Source organism: Capricornis sumatraensis, chromosome 1 (genome assembly GCF_032405125.1).
Source record: "Capricornis sumatraensis isolate serow.1 chromosome 1, serow.2, whole genome shotgun sequence".
NCBI classification, from domain to species: Eukaryota; Metazoa; Chordata; class Mammalia; order Artiodactyla; family Bovidae; genus Capricornis; species Capricornis sumatraensis.
The window spans coordinates 57,909,917-57,928,630 of NC_091069.1; the positions used below are offsets into that span (position 1 = coordinate 57,909,917).

Below are 18,714 nucleotides of genomic sequence, written 5' to 3' on the forward strand. Positions count from 1 at the left end.
TAAATATTGTGACTAAGGTATGTGTGTATGCATCTGCCTTCTTTTTGCACACCCCAGTCTCCCAGTAGGCTTGGGGCTGACACAGGTGTGTCCTCTCCCCCTTTCTCTGAGCGTGCTGGCACCTTCTTCACGTGTGCTGTGCTTCCAGTGATCTGAATGAAGGCTTGTGAAAAGAGGACTCAAGTGTTTCTTAGACATGACTGCCTGTTGCTGGTCATCAAATCATGTAAGTGTACCTGGTCATGATGTAAAGCTGTTTTACTGCTGGTAACAGGACCTGCTATGAGACAGCAGTCATTAGTGTGGACGGGTAAGGCAAGGTTTATCATTTAGAATCATTTAGATCTTAGTGGAGGAGTGGCAGTATACCAGAGAAATGGGCTTATTTCTTTGCGATAAGGCAGTGTGTTAGGGCATGGGATGCTGAAATGAAAGGTACGCAGAGGAGGGTGGGAGGTGCTGAAGGAGTCTCCAGCCTGGCTCAGGGAGACTAACCTGTAAAAGAATGCTGTCTAGCTGACCTGCACAACCATGGGCTTTATAAAAGATTTTAGAAAGGTGAAACCCAAGAACAGTTTTATAGACCTCAGAAAGACTTGAGGGACTTCCCTGGTGGTAGAGTGAATAAGAGTCCACCTGCCAGTGCAGAGAACATGGGTTTCATCCCTGGTCCAGAAGATTCCACATGCGGCTGAGCAACTAAGCCTGTGCACCACATACTGAGCCTGTGAGCTGGTGCTAGAGTGGCCGCTGCTATCCACAACTAGAGAAATGCCTCCAGCAGCAAAGAACTAGCACACCCCAAAATTAACCCCAGTTCAGTTCAGTCGCTCAGTTGGTCCAACTCTTTGCGACCCCATGAATTGCAGCACGCCAGGCCTCCCTGTCCATCACCAACTCCTGGAGTTCACTCAGATTCATGTCCATCGAGTCAGTGATGCCATCCAGCAATCTCATCCTCTGTCGTCTGCTTCTCCTGCCCCCAATCCCTCCCAGCATCAGAGTCTTTTCCAATGAGTCAACTCTTTGCATGCCAACATGCTCTGGATCGTGGAAAAAGCAAGAGAGTTCCAGAAAAACATCTATTTCTGCTTGATTGACTATGCCAAAGCCTTTTGACTGTGTGGATCACAATAAACTGGAAAATTCTGAAAGAGATGGGAATACCAGACCACCTAACCTGCCTCTTGAGAAATCTGTATGCAGGTCAGGAAGCAACAGTTAGAAATGGACATGGAACAAGACTGGTTCCAAATAGAAAAAGGAGTGCGTCAAGGCTGTATATTGTCACCCTGCTTATTTAACTTGTATGCAGAGTACATCATGAGAAACGCTGGACTGGAAGAAGCACAAGATGGAATCAAGATTGCCGGGAGAAATATCAATAACCTCAGATATGCAGATGACACCACCCTTATGGCAGAAAGTGAAGAGGAACTAAAAAAACCCCAACCCAGGCCTAAACAGTCTACTGGATTCCCAAATCAAAGGACATTAGATGCCATGCAGACTTGAATATAACAATCATTAGCTGATATCAGTTCAGTTGCTCAGTTGTGTTCACCTCTGCAGCATGCCATGGACTGCAGCACACCAGGTTTCCCTGTCCATTACCAACTCCTGGAGTTTACCCAAACTCATGTCCACTGAGTTGGTGATGCCATCCAACCGTCTCATCCTCTGTTGTCCCCTTCTCCCACCTTCAATCTTTCCCAGCATTGGAGTCTTTTTAGATGAATCAGCTCTTCGCATCAGATGGCCAAAGTATTGGAGTTTCAGCTTCAACATCAGTCCTTCCAATGAATACCCAGGACTGATTTCCTTTAGGATGGACTGGTTGCGTCTCCTTGCAGTACAAGGGACTCTCAAGAGTCTTCTCCCAACACCACAGTTCAAAAGTATCAATTCTTCGGTGCTCAGCCTTTATAGTCCAACTCTCACATCCATACATGACCACTGGAAAAACCATAGCCTTGACTAAATGGACCTTTGTTGGCAAAGTAATGTCTCTGCTTTTTAATAGGCTGTCTAGGTTGGTCATAACTTTCCTGCCAAGGAGTAAGCATCTTTTAATTTCATGGCTGCAGTCACCATCTGCAGTGATTTTGGAGCCCCAAAAAATAAAGTCTGTTTTATTTGCCATGAAGTGATGGAGCTGGATGCCATGATCTTAGTTTTCTGAATGTTGAGCTTTAAGCCAACTTTTTCATTCTTCTCTTTCATAAAAAGGCTCTTTAGTTCTTCACTTTCTGCTATAAGGGTGGTGTCATCTGCATATCTGAGGTTATTGATATTTCTCCTGGCAATCTTGATCCCAGCTTGTGCGTTTGATTCCAGCCCAGCGTTTCTCATGATGTATTCTGCATATAAGTTAAATAAATGAAGCAAAAGTAGATGTTGTTCTGGAACTCTCTTGTTTTTTCGATGATCCAGCTGATGTTGGCAGTTTGATATTTGATTCATCTGCCTTTTCTAAATCCAGCTTGAAAATCTGGTCACGGTTCACATACTGTTGAAGTCTGGCTTGGGGAATTTTGAGCATTACTTTACTAGTGTGTGAGATGAGTCCAACTGTGTGGTAGTTTGAGCATTCTTTGGCATTGCCTTTGGGATTGGAATGAAAACTGACCTTTTCCAGTCCTGTGGCCACTGCTGAGTTTTCCAGATTTGCTGGCATATTGAGTGTGGCACTTTTACAGCATCATCTTTTAGGACTTGAAAGAGCTCAACTGGAATTCCATCACCTCCACTAGCTTTTTTCATAGTGATGCTTCCTAAGGCCCAATTGACTTCACATTCCAGGATGTCCGGCTCTTGGTGAGTGATCACACCATCATGGTTATCTGGGTCCTGAAGATCTTTTTTGTGTAGTTCTTCTGTGTATTCTTGCCACCTCTTCTTAATATCTTCTGCTTCTGTTAGGTCCATACCATTTCTGTCCTTTATTGTGCTCATCTTTGCATGAAATGTTCCCTTGGTATCTGATTTTCTTGAAGAGATCTCTAGTCTTTCCCATTCTGTTGTTTTCCTCTATTTCTTGGCACCGATCACTGAGGAAGGCTTTCTTCTCTCTCCTTGCTCTTCTTTGGAACTCTGCATTCAGATGCTTATATCTTTCCTTTTCTCCTTTGCCTTTTGCTTCTTTTTTCTCAGCTATTTGAAACCATTTTGCCTTTTTGCTTTTTTCTTGGGGATGGTCTTGATCACTGCATCCTGTACAATGTCACACACCTCCATCCATAGTTCTTCACACACTGTATCTAATCCCTTGAATCTATTTGTCACTTCCACTGTATAACCATAAGGGATTTTATTTAGGTCAAACCTGAATGGTCTCATGGTTTTCCCTACTTTCTTCAATTTAAGTCTGAATTTGGCAATAAGGAGGAATTCGCCATCCATCTGAGCCAGTCAGCTCCTGGTCTTTTTTTTTGCTGACTGTATAAAGCTGCTCCATCTTTGGCTGCAAAGAATATAATCAATATGATTTCAGTGTTGACCATCCGGTGATGTCCATGTGTACAGTCTTGTGTTGTTGGAAGAGGGTGTTTGCTATGACCAGTGCATTTTCTTGGCAAAACTCTAAACCTTTGACCTGCTTCATTTTGTACCCCAAGGCCAAATTTGCCTGTTACTCCAAGTATTTCTTGACTTCCTACTTTTGCATTCCAGTCCCCTATAATGAAGAGGACATCTTTTGGGGGTGTTAGTTCTAGAAGGTCTCGTAGGTCTTCATAGAACTGTTCAACTTCTTCAGCATTACTGGTCGGGCACAGACTTTGATTACTATGTGTGATACTGAATGGTTTTCCTTGGAAACTAACAGAACATTCTGTTGTTTTTGAGATTGTATTCAAGTACTGAATTTTGGACTCTTTTGTTGACTATGAGGGCTACTCCATTTCTTCCTGCCCACAGTAATAGATATAATGGTCATCTGAGTTAAATTCACCCATTCCAGTCCATTTTAGTTCACTGATTCGTAAAATGTCGATGTTCACTCTTGCTATCTCCTGTTTGACCACTTCCAATTTGCCTTGATTCATGGACCTAACGTTCCAGGTTCCTATGCAATATTGCTCTTTACAGCATCAGACTTTACTTCCATCACCCGTCACATCCACAACTGGGTGTTGTTTTTGCTTTGGCTCTCTCTTCATTCTTTCTGGAGTTATTTCTCCATTCTTCTCCAGTAGCAGATTGGGCCCCTACCAACCTGGGGAGTGTCGTACCTTTTTGCCTTTTCATACTGCTCATGTAACAATCATCATCAGCTGGTATACTCCTGCAGAAATATATAATCTCCTTTTTTCATGATTTTCAGGTATGTTGCTCAGATTAAAATGCCTCTTCAATAATCTGTTTATGAACACATGCCTCCACAAAATTATGATTTTGGGAAAAAATGTTGACAGTAATTTCATGAAATGAAAAATAAAAGATAAAACATTTGTTAATGCTTACCCACTAGGAAATTGTTCTAGTCTTCAGAGAAGCAAGGTAAGCAAGTTCTCTGGGTCTGACAGCAATCCAGTTCAAATCCCTTTAAGATTCCAGGCTCACCACCCCACTTCATTGGAGAGAGTCACAGTCCACACACCAAACAAGAACAAGGGCAGCTACCAGGGTGTCAGAACTCAGAGCCAGGAACTCTTCTGAGGGCTGTGGCATTAATTTGTGGGCAGAGAAGAGACCAACATTTCTCTATGCCACAGACCAGAAGAGAGTGCATCACAAGTAGAAAAGAGGGACTTCCCTGGTGGTCCAGTGGCTAAGATGCCACGTTCCCAATGCACGGAGCCTGGGTTCGATCCTAGGTCAGGGAATAAGATCCCACGTGCCCCAACCAAGAGTTTGCATGACACAACTAAAGATCCCATGTGTCGCAACCAAGACCTGGCACAGCCAAATAAACGATGCTAACAATAAAGAAGGAGTGGTTCCAGAAACTGTTGCAGGTACACACGCACATCAGGGTGTGTGTGACTGTATTGTGCCCCAGTGGGAAACACAGTTTTCCCCTGTGGTAGCAATCAAAGTTTGGGATACACACTATTTTCAGTGCCTTTGAATCACTGGAATGATGTATTTCCAATTGTAAATATAGTGCCATTTTGGCTTATCTATATAACCCAACTCACAGCCTAGAAACTGAGCACCCAGGAGTTCCTACTTCTGTTGCTGCTTCTTAAGGAAATTTTCTATATACACAACAAACCAGAAATGGTACTTTTTGAAACGGGATAAGCTACTCAGTTTTCATCTTTTTATTTTATTCAGTTTGCTCCAAGGGCAAAATCAATAGTAATAGTGATCACAAACATTATTTGACTGGCTCACCAGCCTGATCAGTAAAACCTGAAGAACAGAAAATGTTACACAAGTTGCAAATAAAATACTCCTGGAGTGGACTGACATGATAGCAGGTGGATGCAACAGGTGTTAACATTTGCAACAGTACTCGTAACCTTCTCACTTCTAGACAATTCTAAGACCCTGTTGCAAACCCTTCAGGTGTTACTGCCGATTTCCTCTGATACAGAATATGACTTTACCGGACTCTTCCTAGGCCTTCCTGCTGTTGCACTTGAGTGGTCCCTATCCCCACAGCACTGGCATATGCTGTCAAGATCTCTACTATCTGCCTGGTTTCCAAGGTCACACGGGCTTCCTTTAGCCAGCCCTGGGCCGCTCGTCTGGACTCCCCTTTCAGCTGATTGACGAACTTTGCTGCCAGCTCCAGGTCGCCGTGCTCAAGGCAATAGGAGGCATATGACAGGAGCGTAAATGTATCTGCATCCTCAGGGCAGAGCTCTGCTGGCGGCTTCAGCTGCTGAGGGGGGAACAGGAGCAGGGACTGTATGTAGGAGAGGAAGTACTGGTATAAGCTATTTCTGGTCTCATCGATCATGGCTACCCTGCGGGCCAGTTTCTGGACGGCATAGAAACGGACTCTAAGGGTCTCTTCACTGTACACCCCACGGGTCAGGGACTCTGGAGGGAGGGCCGCGGTTAGTGCCTGGGCAAATTCACTATCGGAGCAGCTGGCTCGGATGGCCTCAACTGCACTGCCCAGGGGAACCGTGGGCAGGTCTGCAGATGCTGTCTTCATGCGGTACCTCAGGGCCTCCACTGAGAGCCAGAGCTGGTGCACTTTTCGGGCCTCCTCCTCAGCAACTGCATGACCTACAAAAAAAGACAGAGACTGTTTTCCCCACTTGACTACAAGTCTGTCTCATACATGCAGAGAACTGATGCACCTTCAACAAGCTGAGTCCACAAAAGGGGAAGATGGGGCTGGACAGAACCTCTGCCTCGCCCGTCCCACCACTTGCTTCTGGTGCAGTCTTTCCTAGCCGGCCTCTTCACATGAGGACACCAGTCAAGACATACTTGGCTGAGGACTTCGTGGTGGTGGGGGTTTTTTGTACACAAATTTTCATCACAACTTTATTTGTAATCACTGGAAACAACCCAATGTCCATCAGTGGCTGAGGACTTGTTTTGACTACAGCCCTGGAGGGAACGGGGCAGATGGATGTACACAGGTGAGTCTCCCTTCCCTCTCCCTGTGACATCTGGGACAATGCATGGTATCTAATTCAGATATGTTTATCTCCAGAAATGTTTGAGAAAGAAACACACCTCTTAATCTAGGCTAAGACTTCTACTAAGGCCATCAGAAACTTCCTGCAAAGGAATGGGACGCTACTGGATCCTGAAATTTCATGAGTACTCAGGTTGTTCTACTAATCTGACAAAAAAAAAGGCTCCATCACACCCCAAAGAAGCCCATTTCATTAACCACATCTTCACTGTCAGGACATTTCCCTCTCAGTGCGGCCCATGGAGGCTTCAGTATTAACTACTGTCCATCTGGTGGGTGGAACAGCAAATCACCCCCAGCTAACCCTGTGACAGCAGGGCTGGACATGGGTCAGCAGAGCCTTGAGGGTAAGCATGCCACAACACTGACCTTTTCTCCACTTGGTGTGTGGGACACAACCAAAGTGTGTAGGGTAAACTGCCATGTAAATGGTGACCTCATGCTGGTCACATAATGAGCTAACTGCAAGGTATTTTAGGTTTAAGTTTTAGATTCCTTAAGTTTTAGGCTTCCCTGGTGGCTCAGATGGTAAAGAATTTGCCTGCAATGTGGGAATCCTGAGTTTGATCCCTGGGTCAGGAAGATCCCCTGGAGAAGGGCATGGCAACCCACTCTAGTATTCTTGCCTGGAGAGTCCATGGACAGATGAGCCTGGTAGGCTACAGGCCATGGGGTCACAAAGAACTGGACACGACTCAGTGACCAACACTTTTAACTTTTAGATTCCTTTAAGTTTCCTCTCACAGCTCTGTAATCCAAACTTAACCAAATCTGATGCTAATTTTCTAAGAAATGAATAAAACTTATTAGAGTGATTTTGGCATCTTCATTCCCTAATGTCAATGCAGGTACACCATTATCCTTGTAACGAGAATTTAAGAAGCAGGGCTGAATGAAGTCAGCTCTAAGAGGTTCCACATGCTTACTCTGAACGGCCTGCTCGATTCCTCTCAGTCTGGCATAGGCAGTGTTTATATCCAGAGTAAAGTTGTCAACCTGCTCCTGGCTGAGCCGACGAAACTGTAATTCTTGTTCAGCAAGTTTCTCAGACAGGTCCTGAAATTATAAATAGTTGACAAAAAGTGATGCTACCTCCATGTATGTCACTTATTGGGTCACTAAGTCTTCCAACAACTGCTATGTTCAAAAGCAAAAAGGGCCTTTATCTCAAAATAGGTGTCACGGAACTCCTACAGTGTGTGTCAAGTTTCAAAAATTTCTTAAAAGTTATAGCTGATGTTTAATTTTAATCTTCTACAAATTTACAGGTGGAACCTAATATTAAGAGGAAGAAGACCAGAAGGAAGAAGTCTATTAAAATGAGAAAGTGACAACTTTAGAAAATAAAGTAACTATATAGCCACCCATATTTACATTCAATTCAGTATCTTCTTGAGTTCATTTTTTTTCTCAGAAAAATATGCAACAAATAGAATTTAAAGTAATACACCTTTTCCTATCGGCATAAATTTTAATTTTCCAGAAGCTTTCCTTAGTTAGAAAACCTCATTTCCTTCTTGTGAGACAAGATAATAAGTTAATGTATTATAAAACGGCCTGAGTAGAAACTATTTTCTGTATTTCCAAACTTCACCTCTCTGGGATGTTTCCACAGATATAAAAATCAGAACTACTACGTAATCCACAGTTTGTGGAGATAAAGCAGGAAATGCATGTGCCAAGTATCATCACCTGCATACCTGAAACCCCTGTACCAACACTCCTTAAAGCTCTGAAGTCTCCAAATGACTAGGACATAGATATAAAACACATATCTGATCACACAGGGACACCTTAATGTAAAAAGGAGCAGATTTGCGAATATACAAAAGCCCACCACTTTACCCACCCACCCCCCAACCAGGACTTACCTGGTGGTCCAGTGGTTAAGAATCTGCCTTGCAATGCTGGGCACTAGGGTTTGATCCCTGGTCAGGGAACTAAGATCCCACATGCTGAGGAGCAACTAAGTCTGCTGGCTCAACTACTGAGCCTGCACACCACAACTTGAGTCTGTGAGCCTCACAAAGATCCCACATGCTGCAACTAAGACCCAACGCAGCCAAATCAATGAATATTTACAAGACAAAAAAGCTCCCCCCTCCCCTGCACTCCACAATGGGTACCATTAGAAACTTTTCTCCATGCTTCCACACCTCATATGAAAGCACGTGGAGACGTTAGATGAAAGCAGAGACTGTTTATAACATAAATGGGAAAAGAAGGTTGAAGAGGAGACAATGCTTTACAACAGGTCCTCACCTGCTCAAACTCATACTTCAATTCCTGCTCTTGGACCCTAAGGACGTCTCGTAAGTGATCAGTGTGGGCAGCAGCCTGCCGGCGAAGCTGGGTTCTCATTTCATTCTCCATGGCGTCTCTGACTTCCTCTACCTGTGAAGCCAAGCACAGTAATGAGGAGTTCTCAAATCTGCACAAATGCTTATGCAAACGAGAAAGACCAGTAACCACTATGATGGCAGCTTCTTGGTCTGGAACCCCTATGATTGGCCGTGAATGTGAACACACTCTATACTTCGAATGCTAATATGAATCAGAAAGCTAAGTGTGGGGAAGCGACTCATATAAGGTCACACAGCTATGTCACATGGCTATAGCAAAATCAGATTCAAACAGGGGCTTCTTTGACCCCTCCCTCAAACTTGTGTTTCCTCCATATCACCAAGCTGTCTCCTAAACAAACACTGTAATTTCCTGAATCACAAACTCCCCTGGGAATTAAGAAATCCAAGGTCATTGAAAAAACAACTATAAAGATTTGAGATCAAACACAGCTTCACTGCAACCATCTGTGTGCCCTCAGGGAAATTATTCATCATCTGTCTCCATTCTATCCTCTGAATAATAATGCCTACCATGCAGAAGTGTTAAGAAAATTAACAAATATCTGGCAGTTATTGAACACAATCTCTCTCAACAAAGAAAGCTTCTCTGAAACTGCTGATTTTCATATGAATTTAGATTCACACAGGCCAAATCAAGGCAAAACTGTAAAGTCTATCAAGTCTGGCTTAATAATTAGACATGGATCATGCTACAAATTACTTAACACTAATTACCTGGAATTCATAACTTAATTTTTCTCAGAAACAATACAGTTAATGAATGAATCCATTCAGTCAATGGAAAAATATTTATGAAGTGCCTGTCCTGTGCCAAGAACTGCCCACTATAAGCGTGAATGAAATGGTGCTCAAGGTAGACAAACTTCTCGCACTATTGCCAAGGTATACATTTCAAGAGAGGAATGAGTGACATCTCAGACTATGATACCTGTTTTTAAGAAAATAAATAGGCCAATAGATGAAAAAGTAATACAGAGGCTCTACTCTAGAGGGAAGGGAATAGGAATGGGAGCATTTAGTTGTTGGTCAGTCAGTCGTGTCCAACTCTTTGCAACCCCATGGACTGCAGCATGCCAGGCCTCCCTGTCCATTACCAACTCCCAGGGTTTGCTCAAACTCATGTCCATTGAGTTGGTGATGCCATCCAACCATCTTATCCTCTACTACCCTCTTCTCCTTCTGCCTTCAAAAAGATGTAGTCAAGGCACCAAAACAACATCAACAAAAAAACTCAGGGAACCTGAGAAATAAAACAAATAAGGGAGGGAGCCTGGCTCACAGCAAACAGGAATGAGATCAAGGGCTTTCCAGGTGTAAGTTACGAATTTGGATTTTATATTAAATGCAGTGGGCAGTCAGTGGAGAATTTTCAACAGCACAGTGTCTGATGAGAATATATTTTATAAATAAAGACCACCTGCCTGTGTAAACAAAGAAAGATGGGTATGCAAACAGGGAACCTGCCAAGAAGACAATGTGGATTAAGGTGGTGGTGACTGAGAGAGAGACTAGTGGAGAGTTTGGGGATTTACTCTTGATGCAGAGCTTGGCAGATTCTCAGTGGCCTGAACACGAAAGTTGATGGAAACACCTAACTGGGCACGATTTCTAGCTTGATCAACTGAGTGCATGGAGATTTATTCAGAGAGAAACAAGCTGAGGGGCTGGAAAACAAGTTGCACAGAATCAAGAAATTTGTTTTGAACATGAAATGACTACTGAAAATCCAGCTGGAGTCATCAAGTCAGCCCAAGAAACCAAGGCAGAGGTCAGAGCCTGCAAAATAAATGTCAGTGACATTGGCCACAGATCTAACTAAGAGCACCTGGAGGCAGCTAGATGGATAAAAGGTTTCAGGACAATGCGAATGCACGCTGATATTTGAAAGGCTGAGCAACAGAGGCCAAAGAGTGTCAGCAAGGTGGGGGAAGGGCCGGCAGAGTGTGGTATCTGGCAGTCTAAGGAAGAAAGCACTTTTAGGAATAAGTGGCCAGCTGTGCAGCTGAGAATACACAAAGGTAGAATGAGTAGCAAGGTTCCTAATCAGTCAGTAGACACCTCTTTAATACAGTGTGCACAGGCAGAAGACCACAGCTATTTCATCCATGCTTAACTACCAACCACTCAGAAACACTCAGAAAAAAATATTCTCAGAATCCAGTAGGGACTCCTGGGCTTCCCAGGTAGCTCAGTGGTAAAGAACCCGCCTGCCAATGCATGAGACACGGGTTCGATCCCTGGATTGGGAAGATCTCCTGGAGAAGGAAACGGCAACCCACTCCAGTATTCTTGCCTGGGAAAGCCCATGGATGGAGGAGCCTGGCAGGCTATAGTCCCTGGGGTCACAAGAGCCAGACACAACTGAGTGACTAAACAACATAGACTCTTTCAACACTGCTTAAGGGGCTGAAAGGCTCCACTGGGAAAAGATAAGCTAGATAATCCTGGATGCTAGCAGCTCATTACTTTCTGGCACTTCTGCATCTGCTCAACATAAAGGCTTGCTGTTAGACCCGTCCTTCCCTAGAAGTTCTGACAAGAACAAGGGCAGAAGCTCCATTCAAAGGTGCGCTGGCCTAACTGACAGCTAGTATTCTGAAGTCAGTGACTGCTGCTATTATTTTCGAGAGGTAGATAATCAAGCTACATAAATATTGGTTAACTTTACTCATTTCTTTACCTTTCTGTCCTGTTCAGCCTGTATCTCACTTCTGTGATGCTCTAATGCTTTTGCTACTGCAGAGTCGAACGCTCGCTTTTCCTCCAGCTTCTGTTTCTCCAAGGCTAAGGCAATGTGCTGCTTCTCTGTGGCTTTCTGTTCGGCCAGTGCTCTGTTCAGCTGGTCAATGCGGCGATGAGCATGAGCAATCAGGGCGTTCAGGTCGTCGGCAGACAGCTTGTCAGCTAAACCAAACCACATGAAAATGTCAATGTCGTCACCCAAATCATACATCCAAGTAACTTGCCTCAACTGACTGCAATTTAATTTTCAAAGCTAGAGAGAAAAGACAAGAGGAGCTGACATTTCATAAGAGATACAGAGGCTGCAGTCTAATCAGAAATGCACAGCTTAGGCCCAACAACTAGATATTTCCAATTCCAAGCAAAACTGTTCAGGGAGGCCTTCAAGTATAGAATCATTTTTTTTTTTCCAGTAACCCAAATTAGTAGTTCTTCCAATCTAAACTAATTATAAACTGGCTTTATAACTCAATGTAATTTTGCCTCTCAGGACAAGCTTACATACACAATCATTTTCTTTCAAGCATAACAGGAATCCAAATAAAGATTCTTTTCTGCTAAAACTTGACTCAAATTCAAATTCTCTCAGACTTTTCCCTAATCAGAGATATGTACTTTTTCTTACACAGGTAATATAATTCAGGACAGTCATCTGCAGCCAGACCTGTCCATCAGAACCATTTTTAGAGCTTTTCAAAATAATCGTACTCAAAGATTCTGATTCAATTGTTTTTTTCTTTCCCAATCTCACACTCCACAAGTGTTCGGAGATATTACCACAGGTTAACAATTACGGCTGTAACAGCAAAATAAAGAATATGGGAAACTATATAACAAATGATGCAATTCCATAATTAAGTAGATCAAAAAGCAAAAAAAGAATAAGATTTATAGACCAAGTTCAGTATGTGCAGCTCCTTTAGATATTGATTTGATCAAAAAGAACTTAAAAAAAAAGACTCATTCCAAAAAGTGGGCTATTTGAAGTCTGAAGCAACATTTGATAACACAAAGAATTATTGTTGAGGGTGACAATGGTTTGGTGATAACAGTAAAAATATAGGAAGTTTTTACAAGTGAAAGAATATGATATTTGGGATTTGCTTCAACATAAGCTGGGGGAATAAATGAGACAAAACCAGCCAGGTGTTGGTAATTGCCAGAGTTGGGAGACAGGTCCACAGGAGTTCATTCCAATTTTCTTCTTACTTTTTAATGTTTGAAATTTTATCAAATAAAACCTTAAAATATATATCTTCACATATATCACATCTATAGGTTTCCAATCACACGGTAAAAACATTTTTGTTACTGAGAGAACATATGGATGACAAAAATATCCAAATTAGATTTATGGCATGCAACATAATTCTACTTTATATTAATTTTGATAGTTTAGTATGAGAATCACAGGCAAAATAAAGACTTGAGCCTTTTTAAGACTTAAAACACAAGTCTTTAAACATAAAATGCATGTAACTACTCACCTAGGTCAGAAATACCTACAAAGGAAAAGAACAATGGTTTGAGAAAAAGAAAGTACATGCATCAGTTATTAATCACTGTATAGAAATATCCAAAAGACAACAAGAAGGAACCAGAAGCCAGTGGTAGAAAAAGCACATTTTAGTGCTGAAAAGCAAAATGATGAGTGTATTTCCTAAAAAAGTTTTAAAAGATCATAAAACAATATAAATCAAGGTAAATTCTAACATTTCAGAGAATCAGAGAGTGAATGACACTGAAAGTAGTTTTGGTTTCTGGGGACTCATCTCTTTTCATGAAGCAATCAACTAAATTTTTACACAGGAACTACAGTTCTTGTTTATTCCCCCACTTCACATCAGCTCGCAGGCTATTTCAGGAAGTCACAGTCCATTAAGCCAACCACTTAATCTGGTTCTCAACCAAAGAAACAGGGAGCTGACCCAATGCTGCAGGGAGAACGGGCAAAGATGGACAAGGCAAACAGCTCTGTCTCAACCTATTGCCAGACTAAACTCTGCGGATTTCTCCACTTAATCCTTTCATACAAATCCTGATTTTATTTTCTGCTTTGACGAGAAACCGCTATCTATCTCCCTCTTAAGTGAGTCAACCAAAAGAAAAAGAAAACTAACTTCATGTCTGAGTTATTTTTTGATAGCCTTGATTCTACTTCTTGCCATTAAATCGTTCTGGTTGGCCCTGATGCCGTTAAAATCCCTGCACTGGTATTATTACCTGAGCTACTTAGACCAGCCTTGGTTCTGTGATGCAGTTTCAACACCCTCACCCCAGAGAGGCCTATATCACTAGTTCTTCAAATGCTACCTGACGTTCAGTTTCTAAAAGACACTGGCATTTAGGAAGTACTATTTTGATCTTGAGACTCCAGATCTCTGTGATTTCAGTCACACAGCGCTTCATGCAGATGTGACTACTCCCTGCAGTTACAATGTGTAATTGCCACCAAATTCCCTGCAATCTGAGCTATTTGCAAGCTGAAGGCCACACAGCCTGACCTTCCCTTTTCACCTAATGTCCCGGGGTGAGTTCTCAATCAGGGTTGTCACAAAGCAGTCACAAGGTATGCTTAAGTAATTCATTATGAATATTTTTAAAGTGCCAAACGTGTTCAATAATTTTACATATAATAGGCAAATAGAGTCAAGGTTAAAATGTCACTTCACTCACTAAGATTCCACACTGGCTGGAATTTGCGTTCACCATTGCTAAACCGGGTGTGTCACCTGTAACAGGTATGACTGAAATAAAATGCTGAAAACACTTTACTGCACACGAGATGAAATATGCATGCCAGACGGGTTTAGACCAGAGAATGGGCTGACAAGTTTAGATCAGATGATCAGTTGTTTTAAAAAAAAAACTGAAAAAGTAAAATACCAACACTTCAGTTGCACTTACTCATCCCCTTCCACCCCGGCAAGACTTCTGGAGTAATACTGTCCAGCTCTCGTTTAAAGTCGTCCCGGGCTTGGACCACGAGCTCATGATACTGAGACACGACCTTAGCCTCAGATTGAGCTGCCTGAACCTGAACAAACACAAGGGGTATGTGGTTAAAGTGAACAAAAAATACCATAAACACTCCAAAAAATATGTCATGTTCATGTATTTATTTACATTTGGTTGTGAATATATAAGTAATACATAGGAAGAAATCTAAAGGTCAGAGAAAGGAATGTAAGTTTTGTCTTTGTTTCCATCTAATTCTGTTCAAATGCCAGGGATAAACCCTTTCCCATCTCCTTACACCACTGGCCCTCTTTCTCTGGGTCACAGAAAAACTAACCACACAGATCAGAAGTGCAGACAAAAGAGATGCTACAAAATGGAAATTTCCGTAAGTAGTAATGACCATGAGCAAACACTTACCTATTATAAAATGTATCAACAATACTGAACAATCCACTTCATGTCCAAAGCAAGTTTCTAAAATTAGTAACAACTAATATTCTTTTCCAGGGGAAGGGAGAAAGATGAAAGGAATCTTAATATTTTCCTGAATTCTTAAAAACCCCTTGACAAAACAACGACATTAAAAAATAAAAAATACTTATAAAAGACCTGAAAAACACACCTTTTGGACCACATTATCCAGATCAATGATCATGTTGTGAAGCTTCCCCTCTGCAGCGGTTATATGAGATTTGGCCCCAGCAACCTCTTCTTTCTTTGCATTTTCAATTACACTCTTCATCTTCTCTAACTCTTCTCTGGAAACCAATAAAACAAAGGTTTAGTATTAATCCTTGGAAACTTTATTAAAAAAACTGAAATCAATACAAGTTACAGCCACAATTGTAACAAGTTACAATTAAGTCTATGAAACATTTAATTTGAAACAACTACTCAACGCTTTTTCACACTCAATAGGCAGAGAAGTTTTCCTCACCAACAACTGAAAACACCTCAGTTTTTTAGCACCTCAAGTTAGATTTAAAGAGTGGACCAGATGAGTAGCATGGTGTACAGGAAAAGACATAGGCTTCAGAACCCAGCAGACCTAGATTTAGCTCCCAGATCAGCCTCTCCTTTGTTGCTCATCCTGGCATAGGGATTAGAAGTAATTCATGAGCAGTGTTTTGCACAGTACCTGCTACTGTGCTATCGAGAGCACTCAATAAATGGTAGCTTTTGCAAGGATTAGATTGATTTCCTTGCCAATGAGAGCTTGAGGAAGACAAAGGCAAGGGAGAAAATCAAAGAGCTCACTGAAGCATAGAGCTGGGTCTTCGGGAGCCCTCTCGACTCAGGCTGGGTGGACTATAATCTACAAACCACAAACACAGAACTCAGAGCTCTGAATCATAATCTACTGATGTGATGAACATCATGCGGTCAATCTCCTAAAAGACATGTTAGCTTTATCAGAAAGCTTCCCTTTCTCTATCAGTTATAAATATTATGTTAAGACAACAAAATTCTGAATGACAAATAACAGTTCCATGATGTTGATGAGAACCCATTTTCAAATATAGGTTCCTATTGACAGAGATTGAACTTATATTTGGTTTGCTTGATTCTAGTTTTAGCCAACTTTCAGGAATCAAGGTCAAGGTAGCATAAAACTAGACCTATTATATGCTAACTACTTTGGTAGTTAAGGCAAAGAGAGTGTGACACACTCCTTAAATTCTTATAAAACTACTCAACCCATCCCAGAAAAACCTTGAAATAATGGCAGAATCTCTGTAAACTATAGACATATCACCTAAGTAATAATGCAAATAAAATACAAAATTATTTATGTAAGTTTCTACCAAATTTATTTTGGCCAGATTATATATTTTATTCTCTCTCTTCCTTTTAAATTTTCATGTTCCTAAAACCAAAATACAGTATAGGTAGAGAAGGGAAGGGTTTCTCTGCCTCCTCTTTCTATGTAGACAATACAAAGAAAACAGAGCCAAAAGAAAGCCACCAGGAGGCCCTAATTACTTGTCAAAGTCCATGAGTAATTACTTGGCTTTGAGAAGGGCATCAGCAGCCTCATCTACTGCCTTTCTGCGTTCCTTCAACGCGCCCTCCACTGTGCGCCACTGAGCCGATTTCTTGTCACCTGCAATCTAAACAAAAAGTTTTAGTTATGAACACATGAATAAACACTAGTACTGTCACAATAACATGACTAAATACAGAAAGTCAAAGGTTAAAAAAGCATATATAACATTTCTCCCAAACAGAAACTCTTAATCTAATGTTCATGAGAGGTTCAAAGAAGTCCATGAATCATCTCCCATCAACCAACCCACCAAAACTGTAAGAGTGTGTTCCAGTGCACAAGTATACCAAAAGGAGAGAGAATATTTTTACTAGATTCTCAAAAGGAGATATGAAGCAGAAAAGATGAATAAGAACAACTTGTCACGAACTGTCTGTGAATTAAATCTTTCTTCAATGAAGCACCAGTACTTAAAATTTTCTTACTTGCAGGTCTACTGAAATATTAGTAAGTATAATAAAAAGTTTACACACTTGTGGGGTCTCTACTTCCCCAAAACATTACCCCCAAGAATGACTCTCCATAATCTTTAAGGAGAAAATCAAGTCTTGTCAAGAACCCCACTCCACTTTGAGCTGGTTTTATACAATGTGGACTTCATACAAATGTCTCCCTTGGAAATTCCTTAGGCAGGTTCAGTCAGCATTTTTTGCTCCAGCATTGGAACTGACTGCCACCTTCTTCAGCTGAGCAGAGCTGGCTCATATTTACGGCATGTATCATACCAAAAACAAAAACCACCTCTAGCAGAATAATCACACTCTATGAAGCAAGATGCTCACACAAGAGACATGTAAGAACCCTTGCAACTGAAGGTGTAGCACAGATGAGTCCAGCTTCCATCCTCCCCCTCACTCCGCATCATATAAACAATGAGCAAGATGCTATGTGCAACTGTTTCAACTCTTTAAAACTACTTTTAAAATTAGTTATTAACTATTTTAAATGACCTTTCTGTCTCCCTTTCCTTTGCCAAGTTGATATAGGTTAAAGTAGTATATTATGTTTAGATATGACAAAACCACCTTAGGGCTTATCTTCAAAGTACAGCTGACCATTTAACAACACAGGTCTAAACTGCACGGGACTACTTATATGAAGATCTCCTTTCAGCAGAGTACTACACAATAGACAGCTGGCTCAATCCTCAGATGCAGAAGGGCCAATTATGAGACTTGAGCATCCCTGAATTGTGGTATTCCTGGCTGATACTGGACCCAATCCCCTGTACATACTGATGGGTGACTATACACTATACCAGGACCTTGGTGAAAAACAGGAACATATTAAATTATCAGAAAATAAAATATTTATTGTCAAGGAAAAAAATGACTACAGTAGTTCAATAATTATAGTTCACAAGTTACCAAAGAGAGTCACCGCAAGGGCTGCTGCACACCCAAAACATGAGTGCCCTCTGAGTTAGGTGTCCTGGGCCTTGGATGACCATCCTATATCTTCCACTGTCAGAAACACAAGTGGTTTTGCCTCTGAGCCCCAGGCCTGCTACTTGAAGGGGAAGAGGACTCAGTAACGCCCCTGCTTTGGATCATTCACAAGCAATTCTCAACCTTATGTGTTCCCCTTGACATCAAGTGTGATCTTCATTTTAAAGGTACATTCATTATAAACAGAAAGTTTAAACAACCAAGTTCCTTAAGGCAGGATTAACCTGGCCACTGGACCACTGTGGCGGTCTGAGGAAGCCTCTCTGAATAACATTTTTAAATGCTTAAAATGAAACTACGAGATTACAAAGGAGCCCAATTACACTGAAATTTGATTAAAAAATATGTATTTTTAAATTCTTTGACACACAAACCAAGATTTAGTGGCAGGACTAATAAATACCCTAATCTAGAAGTAGTGATGAGCATAAATGATATTTCAACAGTCTGTAAGTACCTATAATGTGATAGGAAAATACTTGTGCTCTCTCTTGGTAATAAAGTTATGAATACTACTAACACTACTGCTTATGTTGTCAATAT

The 18,714-nt window shown here is 41.5% G+C and overlaps 1 protein-coding gene across 3 annotated transcripts in view; it reads right to left on the minus strand.

Moving 5' to 3' along the window:
• Positions 1-5,266: 5,266 nt before the first annotated feature.
• The window catches only part of IMMT (inner membrane mitochondrial protein), a 38,918-nt gene continuing 25,470 nt past the window's right edge, over positions 5,267-18,714 (minus strand). Inside the window, exons 8-15 of one of the 3 annotated variants that reach the window (XM_068971043.1) lie at positions 16,684-16,787; positions 15,299-15,434; positions 14,623-14,752; positions 13,203-13,217; positions 11,654-11,877; positions 8,870-9,001; positions 7,534-7,663; positions 5,267-6,186 (exon numbers count right to left, since the gene is read on the minus strand). In XM_068971043.1, the coding sequence (XP_068827144.1) occupies positions 5,552-6,186; positions 7,534-7,663; positions 8,870-9,001; positions 11,654-11,877; positions 13,203-13,217; positions 14,623-14,752; positions 15,299-15,434; positions 16,684-16,787 (1,506 nt within the window). In that variant the 3' untranslated portion in view covers positions 5,267-5,551. The other 2 variants (XM_068971051.1, XM_068971034.1) reach the window with 2 other exon arrangements.